Source organism: Natrix helvetica (genome assembly GCF_964273705.1).
Source record: "Natrix helvetica genome assembly, chromosome: 3".
NCBI lineage: Eukaryota > Metazoa > Chordata > Lepidosauria > Squamata > Natricidae > Natrix > Natrix helvetica.
Genome location: NC_138549.1, coordinates 104,353,384 through 104,373,735, shown reverse-complemented (window position 1 = coordinate 104,373,735; position 20,352 = coordinate 104,353,384). Strand labels below are relative to the sequence as shown.

General features: G+C 37.3%; 1 protein-coding gene across 3 annotated transcripts in view; it reads right to left on the bottom strand.

Annotated features, from left to right (window-relative positions):
• ITGB3BP (integrin subunit beta 3 binding protein) overlaps nt 1–20,352 on the bottom strand; it is a 40,281-nt gene that overhangs the window by 2,170 nt on the left and 17,759 nt on the right. For all 3 annotated transcript variants that reach the window (XM_081949462.1, XM_081949463.1, XM_081949461.1), the window contains exons 4-8: nt 17,446–17,521; nt 15,313–15,391; nt 14,017–14,110; nt 12,400–12,459; nt 1,203–1,256 (exon numbers count right to left, since the gene is read on the bottom strand). In XM_081949462.1, coding sequence (XP_081805588.1) covers nt 1,204–1,256; nt 12,400–12,459; nt 14,017–14,110; nt 15,313–15,391; nt 17,446–17,521 — 362 coding nt within the window. In that variant the 3' untranslated portion in view covers nt 1,203. The remainder of the gene's footprint in view (nt 1–1,202; nt 1,257–12,399; nt 12,460–14,016; nt 14,111–15,312; nt 15,392–17,445; nt 17,522–20,352) is intronic.

Sequence of the window (20,352 nt, the reverse complement as noted above, 5' to 3'; positions counted from 1 at the left end):
AAACACCCTGCTTTTCTTTTGTGCTGCACTAAGTTTTGTTGCTCAACTTCTGCTGATTCAGCTCCAAGTATATATGCTTCTTTCATCCCTTGAGCAGTCCAGAGTGCATTTTTCTTTCTAGTTGAACAACCTAAGACAGTGCTATTTGTTGTTTTTCTTACTGCTGTACTCTTCAATAAAGTTATATTTATTAGTAGAAGAGTTATAAGCATCAGAGCGGCAGTGCAAACTGCAGTCCACTTGCTCTGGTGCTATAACGGTAACAAACAAGGGAGAAATATATATTTCATAGAATGAGAGGGTGAGCAGGCCACTATGCAACTCAGAATCATCCACTTTTCAGTGATGCTGAAATACAGGGCTGCCATCTTAAATTCCAATATAAATCAGCCTGGGTTGATACAATGCTGATTCTGTATTATATGTAAATTTTGTTTGATGATAAGAAAACCATTGTCTTCAAAATATTATATACTTAAATGAGTACAACCTTATCCTGACTTAGTAGGGAATAAATAACATTCAACTTGATGAGGATTACTTCATGAAAATTTGATCTAACTAGTACTGGTTAGCACAACGTGATTTTACAAAATTATAAAAGCAAGGAAATATGTTCTGAAGTATGACCATCTGATCAAGGCTGAATGAAATGCATTTCTAAAAACAAATATCAAACTGTACATCTTGAGTACCCATGTAAACATAAAACTTTTGAATATGGCACAAAAATGATTGAAATCCTTATCAACTTCATTTTAATGATCATCCAATTTAAAAAAAAATTAAAACTAATATCCTAACATATATATATATATATATATATATATATATATATATATATATATATATATATATATATATATATATATATATATATATATATTAATACACACAAAATGGGATTTACTTTGAATAATGCAAGGATGGAATTACAACCTATAAATATACAATAGGATTAAAGAATGCTTTTGATTACATCGTATCTGAAATCAGAATCACTCATTTGCAGAGAAAATAATTATGATCACATGCAGTGTTTTTCCATTGACTAATTCAATCAGATGAACACTTTTGAAACAGTTTTTAATCAATTATATTACACTAAAAATGTAATGCTATCAGAGGTCTATAATTCCCGCGAAAGTTCCCATTACATGATTTTCTATATTGCACATTTAAAGCATTAAATGTCTCCTCACCTTAGCCAATGAGAGATTTCAGGAATGCAAAGCTATTGGCAGGCTGGAGATTTTCTGCAAAACAAGAACAACTTACACTTAACATGATGTTTTAACACACTCAAGTTGCAGTTCTTCCCACTTATTATGGGCCATTATAGAGTACAACCTACTATTAAATTCAAATAAATGTGAAGGCTGAAGATTTTTCAGCTGAGCAGTAGTGGCCAGAATGGATATTTATTTACTTTTTAAGGGTTACTGGTGTCTTACAGCTATAAAGCTGGATGAACTAAACAAAAAAAAATCCCACCAAATCCAAAATCCAATACCCTTCCCAAGTTATTCCCATTCCATTTCCATTGCATTAGTGATTTTGTCCTGCTTTTATTATAGTCACAATTACAGAGAAAAGGACCTCTTTTGTGAAAACTGTTTTTCCCCACTTTCCCTCCCCCTTTTTGTCTCTCACAAGAAAGAGTAGGAAGATAATTTTCCAGAGGTAACATGGGACATTCAACCTCAAGTGGCATTTGTAACTATTGGGTGAAGTCTATAAGAATCTCAATAAGAATCACAAGAGACCACAAGCTCTCTAAAAGTTTGTTCTGGATTTTTGCTTTGATTTTTGCAAGTGCATGCAAAGTTAGTGCATTTTAAGCCACGTGCAACTCCAAAGTGGGTAGGGAAAGCAGAAACAGAGAAAAAATGATCACTTGACTGCTGATATAAAATCTCTCTTTTCTTAAATGTGCCAGAATAATTTTTCTCCATAACCCTCAAGCACAGTTAAAATCTTTAGACTATTCATTATGGTTCTTTTTATAGTATTTTTATTTAATAAAACCTATTAAGACTACCATACAAATCTCTTTACTTATGCTTTTATCTTTTAACTGATCAATTTTTATATTGCTGACATCTCCTCTTCACCATTTGCTCATTTAAAAATTCATAGTACATGAACTATGTCTCTGGAGAAAATGTCTATAAAATTTGTTATAGCTGGCAAATGTGTATGAGTCAGATAGCACATGACTAAATGCTTCGCAGAAAATAAAACTTGTTTCTGTAGTAAGCAGAACTGTTTAAATGTTATTTATTTTTATGTTTCAAAGAAAATATATTGTGAAGTGCTGCATTGATTTAATACGCAACATTGTCTGTGTACACGCTGTACAAGGAAAATTTATGAAACCTTTGCACAACTCCTTTAATTGAATTTTCCAAATCTCTCACCACACACAAATAATCAATATCTTCTGCAGAGAAAACCAGTCAGAATTATTACCGTCTTTCTTTTCAATTTTGTTGTCATCAGCACATAGAGAGCACCTGGATATTTGTAATGTCTGGATAGAAAGTTATTTACACCTCTTTAAAAGTAATTGCTATTAATCGCCTCAGTTGTGCCTTCCCACACCCTGTTTTATTTTAAATAACCATTACATGTCTGAAAGAAAAGAAACAGGTACTCTTTTTGAGCATTTGTAGTCATGTAGGAACACAGTACTGATAACATTTTATAATTTAAGGTTTCATTTCACTTGATATTCATATTCCTATATTATTGTAAGACTCGCTAAAAAAGAAACTATAAGAAATAAGAGCATACAACAATTGGATCCAAGTTCACGAGCGAATCCCGAAAGGTTTGCCTATAAGAAATGCAATTTGGTAAGCTTGTCTATGTTTAGATACATACGTATAGTTGATTTGGAATATAACTGAAGATATTCAGGTATATATTTTCTGTAACTGAGTATCACCGCCAACCTGATAAGTAACATTTAATCTAGAAAGTATACAACATTAAATTACATTTGAAACACTCAGTTTGCTTACAAAATATCTAACATTACTGTAAACTATGACACTACATACCTCTAATGTTGTATTTTAAAATTGACATCTTAACTACTGCTGGGCCAAAGATTAAGACAACCAAATTTTATACAGTGAAAAAAGCATTAGATCCTGCAATAATCAGAGGCCAAAAGAATAATGGAGGACTAACCATTTTTCTTCCCACTAAGTAGCATTTCTCTCCTAGACAGATTAAAATCTCACCTAAAGCAAAAAATGCCACACAAAATCGATACAGCCCAAACTTAGTTTCTTACAAAATAATTTCAAGAACGGTTCAGACTTCAAAGTGAAGTGAGACCACAATGTTGTTCTCACTTTTCTGAGGCTAAATCCTATTGAACTCTTAGGAGTTTATCTCTGAGTAGGCATTCATGGGGTTGCAATGCAAAGTTTCCATTTTACATCATGCTATTGGAATTTATTTCTGAGAAATAAATCACAACACCCGCCATATTGAACATACAGTAGAACCTCTGGTCACGACCATAATTTGTTCCATAACTTTGGTCACAAACCGATTTTGGTCGTGACCCAAAACTAATTTTGGAAATTTAGTGCCATGGGAGGGAAAAATTGTGAATTTTTTGGTCGGAACCCGATTTGGTCGTGGTCAGAAGTGTTGGTGACCAGAGGTCCTACTGTACTGGAGATTACTTTTGAATATACATGTATAGGACTGACTCTAGGAATATGTTATAATTGTAAAAAAAATTTAAGAAAAATATTGTAACAAAGATAATAAATTCTATCTTATAGATAACCAGGTTCGGTTTGCAAAAAAGGCTTTGATAGAAAAAAATGCAGAAAGGTCATTAAATAATAACATTTTAAAAACCTTCTTAGACTAAATGTATAAAATGCATCAAGTTACCATGATCCAGTTTTCCATGATCCAGATGTGTGGGATTACAATACCCATTATCTCCAGCCAGTGGTACTTTGAATCCCCCCCAGAGCAATTTCAGAATATATCTTTTTTTATGGAGAATCTAATAGTATATAAGGCAACTGCTATAACCAGGAGGTCTGCAGTCTACACTTTTCAGATGATGTAGGACTTGGCCAACCTTGGTTAGATTGGGAAGACAAGCCAAGTTAGGCCGGATGAGTATTTTGATGGGGTACCAATCAATGTAGGTCGCTCTGAACAAGCTGGACTAATGGGTCTGTCTTTGTATATGACATTTTTTATCTTCTCACATGAAAATGTCATAATGTCCAGAGCAGTGCTTTTCACTATTAGAAACTTTAACACTGGCTGGGATATTCTGGGAGTTGAAGTCCCCCTACTTTAAAGTTGACAAGGTTGAGAAATAACGGTCTAGACTACTAATACAGTACGTTGTAATTTATCTTGCTCTAAATATCAGGCCTAGACACCATTTGCCTTCTACCTGTCCAAGGATTTCCATTCTACTTTTTGGGATCCACTGTATCTTTCTGGGATCAGCCAGTGGCACTATACAATTGTGGCAAATGACAAACTGACTGAGGGGGCAAGCAAAGTCTGATAGCTTCGCATTACAGCAGAAAGCTAGATTAGATGGATTATCCAAATCAGGCTAAATACAATAAAATAATATTGCAAAACTCAGAAGGCAGCTTAAAAAAAAAAGTAATAAAAAGACTGCAAAACTCCACTGCTTTGTCTTGGACATGGCAAACTCATTTGTAACAGATCCTTTTGTTTTCTAATCAATAGGAAAGTGCCCAGTGGATAAGCACCGCTTTTTCTATCTGGCACAAGACACAAGCCTCTCCCCAAGTGATCAAGTACTGTCCGGGACTCAGCAAGATAAAGGTTAATTGTGTTTGGATTTTCTCCTCCATATGCTGAAACAAAAATTCCCTTTGGAAATATGCAGCACCCATCCTACACACAGACACTGCATGCTTTAGGCGGCAGCAACACAACTCGATTTCATCTCCTGACAGCTGCTCTCAAGTTTGCTTACATTGTCTTCAAAAAACATTTTGTTTACTGTAAATGCTAGTCATGGGCAAACAATGGTGCTATTTTTTATGCTGCTAACATAAAATGATATAGTAAGATCTATATAATGCCGTCCATTGATGAAGGAATGCTCTGAATTAAGTTGTTTTAAGTAGAGGCTGTTTATGTAAAGTAAATAAATTTCATGCCTCACCATGTGATGATAATGTGACATTCCATCAGTACCAAACCAAGGAACGGTCATACGTTTTGTGTCCTGAGCGTAACTAATTAAAAATAATTATAGAAAACCACATCCAAAAGTAAAAAAGCAAAATAAAACACTATGTTCCTTCTTCAGTTGCCCTTCCCTCCTTGCAGTTATTTTTGACACACCCATTCTTATCAGGACAGCAAAACAGATACCATTGCAGAAGTTAACATCAATGCTGTTAAAATCTAAAAAGATGTTTTGTGTTCCATAACCAATTGTATACACCATGCTAAATTTTATGTGCTTTGGGGAGGGACGGGAAAGGGGAGTTGGATGCATCTAGCTTTCAAAATGGAAGAAATCATCTCAATTCAACATCTCATTAATAGCTGTTCTTGAACACAAAACACTCAATGCTTTGTTCTGTTTTTGTGTTAATTGAAAGGAGATTCTGAGGAAACTATGGTATTGATAAATAACTCTGGAATTTCCTATCACAAGATGTTGTGCAGGATAACAGCCTAGCTGGCTTCACAAAAGGTTTGGACCAATTCATGGAAGTCAAGCAGATCAATGGCTATGGGCCTAGATGAAGTGTTCTGACCCAGCCTTAGCAGAAGCAAGAAACAGACTCCTGGTCACGAAAAACCCCTCTTTAGTTACCTCTTGCCAATTAATTGCATTCACTCACTGAAAAGTCCAGGCAATAGTCCTTCTAGCAGTTAACTGCAGTAACAGACTATCAGTTCCTTGTGATAATTGCAAGGCTGTGAGCTTCCAGCCGAAAGACTGCAAATTAAATTCTGGCAAGCAGTCTTTGTGGCACAAAACACAATGAACAAAATCTTCAGAAATACAAACTGTTGTCTCCTACGACAACCACCCCCCTTCTATCAAAGCATCCACATGTGCTTTGATTCCCAAGTTGACTCCTTGTCCTCCATTGCTCACCTCCCCTAACTGCTCTGTGCAGATGTCCATCTGGAACAGGCCCCAGCTGTTCTTTCTCCTCACTCATATCAGCCTCCAAAGGCAGCTGCCTCTCCAATGATTGGAAAATGTCGGATAGCCCTGGCTCTATCTGCATCCAATGCAGAGCATCCATCAGAGCTTTCCCAAGACTCCAGAACTGGCCCACGTTCCTCCCCAACCTCCTCATCATCTGAGTCTGGCAGGCCACAACATGAAGTGTGTCATGAAGACCATGGAAGATTAGCAGAAGATTTATTTGTACAGTTCATTGACCACTGTAAGAACTGGGCTAAGATGGCCAGGAGTCCAATCCAGTAGGGACCTGTTTTAAGTTTTTAGTTCTTTTCATTAGCTAATGGCCAGTTTTTAAAATAACCTCTGATTTCAAGATCCAAAGACTTCCATCGTGTTAACATTCTTGACCTCAACTAGCAACTTTGACATGCATTTATCTTCACTGGAATTGGGGACTCTATCCAGTTCAACAGATTTTTTTGAAAACATAAAAAGGTTCAGTTTGCCATAAATGATATAATGGATTTATATTCCTCACAGCTATGCTATATATTAATAAATGTTTGCTTGATTCCCCCCCCCCCCAAGTGAACAAGAGAGAGGGAAAAGTAGACCTAGCACTATCCTCGAATCTTGTATGGTTTCTCTTTCCATCACCCTTGAGTTTATTTCATACACAAGAATCTAATGGTCAAGGCAAATTGGTGGTAGTTAAGAGCCAACGGAATTCATGGGGAGCTGAATTTAGCTCTCTTGTGAGAGAATAGTGAAACTCAAACTCGTGATATATTTGACCCTGCCCACTGGCTCAGCTGATCATCTTCTACAGATGAGCAACCTTTGGGGCCCTGAATGCACCACCAGCTTCCAGGTGAGACCTTAGAAACTGCCTTTGCACATCACAGAAAATGAGCACTCTTACACAAAAGCCAGCAATGAGAAATAATTTTTAGCCTTGTCTGCTCTGAATAAATTGGAGCCCTCATGGTTTCCCATTGCTCCCAGCAAAACAACTAGTGACAGAGAGGAAGCAAAAAGCTGGCAGGGGTGGGGATGACAAAAAAAGAGAAGTAGCAAAAGTAGGGAAAGAGAATCCAAGCCAATCCACTGTTGGCTTCCAGAAATAGGCTTACAGGTTTATGCAACTAACTGATTAGTGCAGTTTTTTTCACCCTCTACAGCATGAAGAAGAGATCCCAGAATTCCCCAGCCAGCCATGGATTAGTGGCTTCCTATATCATAAAGAGTTATGAGAACTTCAGCAGGCAACACATATCATGTTTAATCTTTGGGCAATACTCATTCCTGCTTTATGTAGCTGGACTAATAAACCAAACTCCATTCTAAGCTAAGGCACAAACTGCTACTGTGGCGGTCTTATCTTTAAAGTAATTTTTAAATAGCAACACCATTTACTAAATATAGTGTTTTGATTTAAAATTGAAAAATCTATGCTAAAATTTTCTATATACAGACATAAAGCATGTATAAAAAAATGTAGTAAGAAAGGGAAAAAAACAAGGCAAGAATGTTATCCGTTCAGTTCATGTTAACAATAAAGAATGAGAAAACCCTACTCAACACATCTGACACCGAGCAAGCTAAGTCTTCATTGCTGAAATGTCCTTTATTCGGTTTCTTTTAAAAACTAAATCATAACCACAAGGAAAAACTAATCTATTTGATCAAGATGTGTGGCTGCCTGTCTGGCACCAAGAACACACTGCTGAGCTACGGAGATTTCAGATATCAATAGAAATGCGAAATGACTTCAAGCTCAGGAAAAAGGAAGTATTGCCTTGAGTTTTAAGACACAAAATTGGGAACTAGCTGTCTTCCCCGGTTGACTCTTCGCCTGTGAGGACAGACAAGCTACTTATCTTGCTAGCCTTTAACCAAACTTTGTGAAAGAAAAAACACATGCTGTTTTTTCCTATCTTTATATCAATCGAAGGTTTTGCTCCTAATTTGTATCCATCACATTAAATCACGTGTATTTAAGTAATGAATATAGGGCCAAGAATAAAATTAGGCTCATAGCTTATGTAAGTGCATTTCCAAATATTTTGGAAACAATGCTATATGGACAGCTATACTGGCTATGATGAAAAAAATTCTTTCGTAGTGATTGACTAACTACAGATTGGGATCAAGTCTTCTTGTAAACACGATCAGTGTAGCAAAAAAAGCAGACACGCACATATGCCACTGCAAACATGATCCCATTAGATATGAGGAAGTGGAAAGGGACCTTTGCCCTGTCTTTTTAAGGCAAGCTTCAGAGGGCCCTCTGAAGTGGATCATGCAGTCCCCTCGCAGTTGAGATTCAGTATGGAACTGAGAAGGCATTGGTCACATTTCTGGATGACCACTAGAAGAATCAGGATGGCAGTATTTCTCCTTGCTTCTCCTGATCTCCCATCAGCCTTCAATACTATCTTCCATGAAATCTTTTTGGACCAGCTCCAGAGGTTAGGAGTGATGGGCACAATATATTGTCAATCTCCTCCACATTTAAGGATCAATCAGTGTTGATAGGGGAAAAGAGGTTGGCCTTACAGCTTCTCTTATGTGGAGGAGAGAGGGAGCAGAAAGAGAGGGAGGGAAGGAGAGTGAGAGAGTGAGAGTGAGAGGAGGGAGAGAGATTGAATGTTTGGAAAATCTTAACAACAAAAGCAGCTTGTTAGATAATGGAACAAATAACATTAAGAAGTGGAAGGCTGTCTGGTGCTGGATATGCTCAATATATAGTCATCTGACAGGGTGCTTTAATTTTGATTCCTGCACTAACAAGGAATTGGATTTGGTCTAAACAGTCTTTCAAATTCTATGAATCTGTGTAACACATTATATAGTTATGTTTTCAAGGTAGATTTTTCCTCCATCTGTCAAACTTAGACAACTTTAAAAAGAATCTCTATGAAAAACTGGTGATCAAAAATACTCAAGACCATGGAAAAATATCGTTTATCTCAGTAGCTCATAACCACCTGATTTTAAGCCACTGAAATGCATAATATGAAACAGAACTATAAGATGCTTATTTTTAAATAAGATATGCTTAAACCTTCAGGTGGGTCAGCTAAGCAGTAATGTCAGTTAAGCATCTCATCTTTTTAAGTGCCTTGGTGAGATTGGACTTTGTAAAATAGAGTTCATTTGTCTCTGCAACGTGGCAAGGCTGTATTCATAAATGTTGAGTGCTCTCTCAAGTCCCCCAGTAATAGACTTTAGAGAAATATTATCATTATTAAAGCCTTGGGTGGCACCAAGGCTACACTGTACACGAAGAGATTTGAAGTAAAGAAATGGGGATATGGGTAACACAGATACAGAAGTGTAAGAGTGTGTGTGTGTGTGTGTGTGTGTGTGTGTGTGTGTGTGTGTGGATCCAGGCATTAACAGACTATATTTCCCTTAAATATTCTGCTTTCATGGTGTCAAGAACACTAAAAGCATTGTATGTTTTGGCTCCAATTTGTTGTAAGCTTCCCAAAGAACACTGCAAAAAAAGGTAGCTTTTATTAAGATCAGTGAATTAAAGATGCCCGAGGGAGAAAATGGCAGCATGTGTTTCCTTAAAGGGAGTCAAGTACTAAGTGAGGCTTAATCTGTATTAAAGGCCAAGGATTCCAGCAGAATAGAGAGAATGGAATTTCTGCAAAGTGCTCCTTACCATAAATGACTGTATCACTGCTTCTGCAGGAAAACTGCATCACTGCCTTAGCATAAAGGGTAGCAACTGAAGGTGCTCTAGGACAGTGCCAAAATGGGAGCATGCATGTGTACAGGAGCGCCAGAAATCGGAAGAGCAGTTCCCCGCGTGCATGCAAGCACTAAGAAGCTGAGCTTCCGGTTTCTGGCGTGTGCATGCGCACCAGTCACCTGGTCTTCCTGTTTTTGGCGCAGACTAGCTGGCTGGCGTGCATGCACATGCTCAGCTTCCTGGCGCATGCATGGGCGCCAGGGAGCTGCTCCTCCAGTTTTCGGTGCTCTCGCGCACACGAAGACCAGCTGGACAGCCCGCATGTGAATGCCAGAACTTGGAAGAGCAACGGACGACGGCTGGCATGCCTGGAGAGATGGCTCTCTGTGCCACTTTCAGCACCCGTGCCATAGGTTCGCCATCACAGATCTAGGATCACATACAGCCTCTAGAGCAACAGTGTCCAATCTTGGCAATTTTAAGACTTGTGAACTTCAACTCCCAGAATTCCCCAGCCAGCATACAACTACCAACAATTCTGATAGTTGAAATTTACAGGTCTTAAAGTTGGCAAGGCTGGACACCACTGTTCTCAATACTTCATGACCATGATCACTGAATCATATTTCTTTGTGTTTTGTCATACTCTTTCAAAATGCAAAACATGAATATGTTTGTGTGGCTTAAAATAAAGATTGCACTTTAAAAAAAAAAAAAGTAAGCCACTCCCCAAATGTGTGCATTTGGTTCTTTTCCGTGGATTCAACATTGCAAACAAAAAGATTTCGGTAGGAAAATAATTTCATAACAAACATTTCTGCACGTTTGAGTAAGGACCTCTGGAAAGCCCAAAATGATTTCAAAATAGTGGGGGCTATGACCATCCATGCAAAATGTTTCCAACTTTCTCCTCCTCCTCCAGACCTCTCTCCCACATTTCCATTGTTTTATAAGGGGCCAGTCTTCTATAAAAATACGTTGGACAATGCAAGGGTTCCATGTGGAAGAATACAATTGTATTTCACTAGATATTCTCTCTGAACTGCCTTAGTATCCTTTTTTAAAAACTTGCTGCAAAACTCATTTTAGAAAATAATGGCATTTGGCAATCAAAGAAATAAATAAAAAGTCAAGAGCCACTGTAACTGTCAAATTATTGCAGATCTAATGCAGACTCAGTAAATAATAAATATCAATTCTATCAATGCTGATCCTGTAGGACTAGATTTTCCAATGATGTAAGAGAATTATTGGATTTCATGGAAACTGGATTTCATATAGCTTATTCAAAGACCACGATAACAGGCTGCAAAAACCAATGTCAGACAGTAAATTCTGTTATTTTATTACGTGAAGGCAAGGCCAGAATACAAATCAAAATTGTCCCTGATTTCTTGATCCTCTAAAGCAGTTGTGTCCAATCCATGGCCCATGAGCCGGTAATGGGCCCAACAAAATCATTTTTGTTGAGCCCATTTTTTTTTTAAAAAAATAAAATTAAAAAATAAAGGAAGTTTGTTATTTATATATATTAACTATATTTTACGTGCAGCCCAAGATCATTCCTCTTCACTCTATGTGGTACAGGCCAGCCAAAAGATTGGACAACCAAGTTGTAAAGTGTTCCCACTCAAGGCTTCCAATGAATTTGCAGATATATGATATATGAATGGATGAATGAACATTCCACAAATTGGTTCAGTCTGTGATACCCTGCAGTAGTTGCTTCCCCACCAACCAATCATCCCTGTTACAAAGATAAATCCAACTTCCTTCATGTGACCTCTTCAACCGTGTTGGACTTCAACTCCACCACTCCGTGCCACTTATTAGTGGACATTGATGGAGCGAGTGCCAATTGGGGAAGTTTGTTAATAAAGTGGAAAAAATGGGAATGAGGTTTTTGAAGTTCATCAGCAGAATGCTTCTTTCTCCTGGGGTGCCTAGGCACCTGCTTGGAGAAAACCGGGTTTGCTACTTCTACGTTTGTGATTCTCAATCATTAAAAAAGGACATCAACATCACAAGGCACCGCAGATTTTCCTTCACCTTGCTAGCCAGAGGGGAAAGATATGTAAATAAACATGTTCAACATCTCTTTTGGAATTTTAAAAAAATGAAACATCTGTTCAAAATATGTAGCTTCTTGGCATTTGATAAATTGCAAAATAACTAATACCAAACACAGCTTCTTAGACCATATCACTTTGGTGAGACCAAGAGTGTCCAACCTTGGCAACAATAAGACCAGTAAACATGGCTGGCTGGGGAATTCACAGTTCTTAAAGTTGCCAACGTTGGACACCTCGAGTTAGACCCTTAAATGTGACAATGTGTCTTTATATACCTGCTTAAATGCTTGGGGAAGAGAAGAAAGTTACATTATACTGTAAGGGGTGGGGGAGGGTGGGATGGTGCCCTTGCGAAACAGTGTGTCAAGAAATGGAATCCCCTAGTAACTTAGCCATCAAAGCAAATGTTATACAATATTAAGGAATAAAAACCTCACCTTGAGTAGAAAGTCTAACAGCACCCGGTTTTTGCAGGTTTCTCTTTCTGACTTGCTCAACTGAAGAAGAAACAATATTTAGATATCACGAGAACTCTATTTGTGTGATTCAAATGTTTAAAATGGTGGTTATGTAACAACCAATGATATCATTACATTAAAAAATACGGAATTGGATGCAGATTGCTACATCCGTTATACTAATAGAACGAGTGTTTCCTAAGAAAGCATCAGGAATGAAAACGGAGGGTTCCAGGTAGACAGGCAATCAAGCCATTTTATTTACATAACCAGCTGTAGGCATAAAAATCAAATTTTAAACACTAATCAAGGTCTCAGAGATTTTATGTTTAATAGACCTTTAATAATCCAGTCTGTATGTTTTGAAAAGTTATTTTCATTATTGCAACTTTTATTCAAATTATAGGTTTGTAGGCTTTTTTCAGTTTTCTCATATTACTTAAGGAAATGAGAAGGGAAATCACCCTTAGACCTTGTAACACTTCTATATTACCCCCCAAAAGAAAAGCAGCAAATAGAATCTTAGTAAATTTTCACAGAAATGGCAATAATATACAGTATCTTAATATATGAAAATACCGCCCCCACACACACACAATTTATCTTATATATAGTATATATTACTACACCCATCGGTAAGGATATTAGGATACACTAAAGAGTTTGTAAACAAAATTCTAATATTACAAGAACCGATAAAGGATAAGTATTAGAAGAAAATATGCAGCTAATAGCCATAATATTGATATTGTCTAAATCAAAACCCAGAAAGTCTTATATATGAATAAATTAGTAAATTGAGAAATGCAGATAGGATGCCAGGCTTGGTTGTTTCATCTGTGAAGAATTAAACATTAGGTTACTTTTTAACTTCCTCAACAGAACACTTTAATTTAAGGGTATAGTCCTATTTGCATGAGAGTGAGTCTCACTAAATTTAATACTGTATTTAACTAGACAAACACAGGATTGAGCTGTGTTGCTTTAAATTATATATATATATATATAATGTATTTGGGCATACCAGGGGTTGTAACACAAACATATACTTATTTCCCTGGCTTAGCTGATAAAGGAGGAGAACCGGTGGTGTAGTGGCTAGCAAGTCTGCCTAATATGTAACACATCCCAGGTTCAAATCCCAGTAAGGGTATGGCTAGCTGATGAGAGCTAAACAGCTTGAAATGGATCCATACTAGTCTCCCTTTATTTATTTATCAGCATAAATACAACACAAATATAAAAAGGCAACATTAAAAATAAAAATATGGGTTTCTGCCTGCATGGTTTTCTGTGATGAGCCGAAGGACAGAAAGAGGGAGGAGTGAGCTCCCTCCCATATTTGGGCATACCAGGGGTTGTAACACAAACATATATATATGTTTGAATATATATATTCTATATATATATATTCTACTTATCTTTGTAATTGTTTTGTTCCATGTAAAGTGTCTTTAGAGCCTTCCAAAAGTTATAAAAAATAAACCAATGAAGGGAAAATAGTACATAATACAATTATAGGTCCAAGCTCTCCTACAAAATGTAAACTTTAAATCCTGTCAAAAAAAACCTGGAATAAGAAAAAATCCTTCTTACTCAGTTTCCTGGATTTTCTCAGTTCACTTTTTAAGTTACCAGACTTGTTTGAAGTGCCCAGAATATTTTCCAGCTCTCTGGTGCCCTCTAAAGCCTGAAAAACAGATTTTGTTTTTTGAAAAAGTTAATATCAGTGCTAAGGGTTTTAACCTTAAAAGCAACATTCCTTAAATCTTCCACTCTTTTCAATTCATAGAACATATAATGTTACTAGCATGTGATATTAGAATCAGCCCAACGAGGTGGAAAGTTAATTTCCTGGCTACATTTGGTAGGTTAGGGAACTGAGAAACCAGGAATTTCATTTTGGATATGATTTGAAGTTTTTGCCTGTTGGAGGTAACCTTTGGATTATTTTACTGTCTCTCCTAGAGCAAATCAAATAAAATGTATTGTTTACCATAACTCTGACATATCATGAACTAACATAGCCCAATAAAAATGCAGGGATGGTTGAACAGTGATTTTAATTCAAATGTCCCCCAGTCCAAATTCATATTCAGCCACTATATAAAGATCCAAACATTTTTAAGGCTAAGGGAAACATTAGACTTTTAAAAAGCATATCAGAAGTTGCACTGCAAAAAAGTAGGATTACTTACATATTTTAAAGAAGTTGTACTATTATTACTTATAATTAATTCAATTATTCCACTGTTACATTTTAAAAATTCACTGGCAATGATCCCCATATTTTTCAATTATTACAAACTTTGAACAAAATTAAAAGTAGGAGCAAAGCCACCCCTAAATCCTCTTACACACACGCACCTCTCAGACAGTGATAGTAGTAGGTAAATGCAGAAAGGGGCAACTTGTTAGCAAAGAATTTGTGAGAACATAGAGAGCTGATTCACACACCCCTAGAAAGATGTAATGGGAAGAAAGAGTCTCCTTGAGGAACAGGGGGAAGATCCATAACCACAAATATAGTCAGAAAATAAATCTAAATCCAGAGAAAAATTGTAGCCTGAGCAAGCACTTCAGAGAAGACCTTCCCTAGTTTTCACAAAGACAAAGGAAGAGAGCAGGGAAACCCACTCAGACTTGTAAAATTCTGTTAATATAAACTTATAACAAATGTATCCTTAGAGTGCATGATTTTGGTTCCGTAGTCAGGTCTACCTTGAAGGGATGGCACAAGCACACATATGTATCTATGGAATATTTAGTATTTCTATTGAACTCAACTCACAATGAGAAAAGGAACAACATAAAGACTAAGCTGTAATGAATTTTTTTAAAAATCAAAATAATTGAACTAATTTGATAAAGCAGAAAAGCATAATGATGGACCTTCAGATTGGTAAGTTTTTTTCGGATTTTCAGAAATCTTTCCAGGGAATGTTCAACTTCAGACTGCAATGCCAAGAGTCTATGTAAAAAGACAAATACAACATCAATGGCACAATACTTGAAACATGAATAAGCAAAATAGCAATAAGGAAAAACTAGATCTTCCATGTAAGGTTGTGCTTTTAGCAAACAATCTCTCCCTACCCCAATTAAGGTTAAAACAACAGCCATATAAAGTTACAACTACTTACATTATGGCATGCATCTGAAAAATATTTCTAGTTCATCAGGTTTCTTCCTGGTTGCATTAAGATTGCAAACATGCTTCAGTGTACTAATTTAGTATCTACTTACCCAGATATCCCAGTGTTAATACTGTACATAAGAATTCCAACCAAGCCACATTCCAAATTCATGGTTGTTCAAGATCAAGGAGAAAGTAAACAGTGGATATAACAGAAAAAAAAGAATAATGGAAACCTCAGCACTATCCTGAAGGCCATTAGAAGGTCGATATTTGACAGAAGGACTACACTGTACAAATATATTAAATAAAAGCTCAAGTAGCAATTGCTTTGCTCCGAACAGCTGAAACAACCAAACTGATATTATAGGATAAAGATGAGGATTCCACAGATGTTGCTAAACTACAACTCTTAACCTCTCTCACCATCAACCATATTGGATGGCATTGCTGCCAAATCCAGTTCAACAACATTAGAAGGAATAACAGTTTCTTGCAGGATTAGACAACCTATTACACAGGCAATCCTATTTAATTGTTGAAATTATTCAAAAATCATTTGAATAGCATTTACGCCTGGTTATGGCTGTTGCAGCACTGTTGTGGTCATATGATCAAAATTGAGGCATGGTCATTCACTCACACTAACAAGAGTAATGGCTTCAGGGGCGCTTCCAGGGCCCCCAGCTCTGCCTGAGTGCTGCTTCAGCGGTGGTCGTAGTGACAGCTGCGCTGGGGCTGAAGTAGAAGCCTTCCAAAGAATTGTGAGAAGGACATATGCAATTTGGAGAACAGTACATGCAATTTGTAAAAAGGGAAGAAGGCTGGGTTGACCAGTGGCCACCTTGCATAGGGCCAGGCCAGAGATGCCTCAGCAGCAGCGGGAGGGAGAAGACATCAAATGTCACCTAGGTGCAGTAGGGCTGGTGAAAGAGCACAAGGTACAATTGATACTAGGTGGTAGGGGCAGCTGTGGCTTTGTGCTGTGGTGCTGGGTTACTGGCTGCGGCATGTTTGTTTGAGGCAGCCCTCTACAATGGGGCTGGCAGTGCTGGGGCTAAAGTAGAGGCCCAAAGCAGCAACAGCCAGCAGAATCTACTGAAGGTATTGGACTTTTACTTCAGTCCCAGTTCTGCCACTGCTGCTGAAGGATGTCACAATGCAGGGCAGCCAAAAGAACAGGGGAGTGGGGGGGGGGGAGCTAGGCAGATGGGGGGACTTCAAGAGGAGAAAGTCCATTATCTTATTGAAACTCAGGACTGGGAGGTACCAAGTCAGTAATGGCTTGGATTGGAGTAGGTCCCCACCAGGGGAATTCAATGAACAATACCAATGGGAATTGCTGAGGTTTCTGTCACTAAGTAACGTGAAGTACATTGTGCTTTACGACCACATCACTTAGTGATGGAAATTCCGGTTCCAATCATCATCACTAGCCAAGGACCACCTGTACAGATAAATTATTTAACACAGCTCACAACTTTCAATGACTCTGGGCAGCTCACAACAATCAGATAATAAATAAATAAATAAATAAATAAATAAATAAATAAATAAATAAATAAATAAATAAATAAATAAATAAATAAATAAATAAATAAATAAATAAATAAATAAATAAATAAATAAACAAACAAACAAACAAATAAAACCAATAAAACTTAAAATACAAAGAAAAAGTATGGCGAGCAGGATAAACTGAGGGTTTTAATCCTCCTTTCCAATCCCTTGGATGAATGTGTCATTCAAACCATTAAAACATGGAAATGCATAGGAAACACTAGTGCAAAAAAAGGAATTGTATATATGGCATCTAAAAGTGCTAATGCTTTGAACATCCCCAAATCAACCGCAGTTGGAACTTCAATTACTCCAATAGAAAAACTTACTTGTCATTATTTTTCATTTGATGTTGCTCCTTTCTATTGGATTGGCTTGGCAAGACTTTGGAAGACTCTCTGATTTCTAGAAAGATAATTAAAGAAGTAGGAACAAATTATTTATCTTCTCAATAAAGAACATTTCCCATTTTGCTGATGAACAGAAACTCCTCTCACTATTAAAGTAATATGTGTGTATTTATGCATGTATCTGTATGTGTCCATCCATCCATCCATCTATCAAATTGTGTGTGTGTGTGTGTGTGTGTGTGTGTGTGTGTGTACATCAGCCAGCCCCTGATTTCACTTACAAAGACTCCATCATTGTCCCAGATAGAAGGACTGGAATGAGCAAGGGAAAAAAAACAGACATTCCATTTGAAATGGTTTGAAAAAGTTTTCAACAGAGAATATAAAAAGAATAAGGGTTACCTCATACTTTTCAAATCACTGAAAGGAAACCGTACATAGACTTTGATTTTAATTCAATGTCATCACACCATATAATATGTGCAATATCACGCCCAAAGTGGGGAAAACCCTATGAAAGTCAATGCTTAGCAACCATAACACTTTTTAGCAGTTGCTCTCATTGCAATAGCTGGGTAAGATAGGCAAACATTTTTTACAGGACAGAGGTTTAAATCCTCAAACAGTGGCTTTAAGTTCGGGATGTATTTTCTCTCTCTATCCAGAGAAAGTTCAAAGGATCTGAAAAAGGAATTCGAGATTCTAGAGAAATAGAACATTTTGCATCAGGGAGATGGGGAGAAATTTTCTTTCCTCAAACCCCTAAACCCATCCTTTAACCAAAAAAGCATCACAGAGCATGTAAAGGTTCCAGGCCATAGATACTCCCCTCTTTACTGCCTTATTCTCTGGCTAAATGGTTTAAAACCCGTCCTTTTCTTAAGGGGATTTGGAAACAAACACATGAAAGGTTCTGTCTGCTCATGTTCAATTTTGACTAGAGCACCAGTCTGTTCTTTGAGTTGATAGTCTGGCAATAGTCATTCATGCCCTCATTATTAGGTTACTGTAACTCACTCTGCACATGCTTGTTTTTTAGGATTACAGCATTAACCTTTTATTTACAGAAGCTGCCCAGAGAGAATGTCATGAGAGGATTGGCATAAAAATCCAAGTAACTAAATAGCTGCTGTTGATCTTCTGGCCAAAGATTATCCTTACAGTCTGTCTCTCAATGGCAAATTGAACAAGTATATGCCCCTATCCTAACACAGGAGGTGCAGATCGAGCCAAGAGTAAGCAACAAACATTCACTCACACATGAATGAAGCTTAGTGAACATTCATTCAAAAGAATCGTACCATAGTTATGTTCGGAAAACTAAAATGTCATAATCTGCATTGTGTTCAAATTAACAGGAAGGGACAATACAGACAACATGACTGTGGATCATGTGATTTCTCCATCGTGGAGCCTGCTTGGCTCAATTATTTTTCCTCTCCTGCCCTCTCTAACCAAGCACATTAATGAATAAGGCAAAGAGATATTCACTGTGTGGTCTATGTCGCCTCCCTCTGGGAGACAGGATGGACCGGACTTAAAAGAAGAGGCAGCAGAATTAATGCTGAGCATAGGGCACAAGTAGTAGGAGGTGGCAACCGACTGAGCACACCAAATAATTCCAGCTAAGGGAGAGTTAAAGGCTATCTGAAAGCAAAAGAGGTCAGTGATGATTAAAGTACCATGTGAATATCACTAGCAGTGTTTTACTGCACTGCACTGGATCTACTGATTGTATGCAATGTCAAGAGTCATGACTTAAAATTTACAACGTATAACATTCTGTTATTTTACTCCTTCAGGAATATATCTTAAGTGCAGAACTGAAGTAGAGAAAGGCTGCAGGATCTCTTCAGGCAGCCTCTGTGCAGATTACAACAAATGATGTCCCATTACCAAATTTAAATTGTGTTCTAAATACAGAAGGACCTTATGTTTGATTCATGAATAACAGTGGCTTTTATACTGGACTTAATCTGAATGCCCTGAACATCCTTGAAAAATGCTCTTGAACATTTGCAAAATGGTTCCTGAATAACTATTATTAGCCTGAGAAACCTGGTCCTTTCCCATATTTGATACAGAAATGAAGCATTCTTTCATTAAAGTATATTAATTACATTTCTGTTTGGTCACTGAATCTGGCACTCACGGATTTTTGCATTTATGTATAGCCATTAAAGGGATTTGTAAGGATTAAAATCAATTTTTTAAAACATTAATGCTTAGAAATCTAATTAAATTAGTAAAATAGCCTGTTGTTTATTATGTCATGCTAATATAGACAGAATACTAGCTATAATACAATAGTAGAGTTGGAAGGGACCTTGGAGGTCTTCTAGTCCAACCCCCTGCCTAGGCAGGAAACCCTATACCGTTTCAGACAAATAGCTATCCAACATCTTCTTAAAGACATCCAGTGTTGGGGTATTCACAACTTCTGGAGGCAAGCTGTTCCACTGATTCATTATTCTAACTGTCAGGAAGTTTCTCCTCAGTTCTAAGTTGCTTCTCTCCTTGATTAGTTTCCACCCATTGCTTCTTGTTCTACCCTCAGGTGCTTTGGAGAATAGTTTGACTCCCTCTTCTTTGTGGCAACCTCTGAGATATTGGAATAATGCTATCATGTCTCCCCTAGTCCTTCTTTCTCTTAAGCTAAACATACCCAGTTCCTGCAACCGTTCTTCATACGTTTTAGTCTCCAGTCCCCTAATCATCTTTGTTGCTCTTCTCTGCACTCTTTCTAGAGTCTCCACATCTTTTTTACATCGTGGCGACCAGAACTGAATGCAGTATTCCAAATGTGGCCTTACCAAGGCATTATAAAGTGGTATTAACACTTCACGTGATCTTGATTCTATCCCTCTGTTGATGCAGCCTAGAACT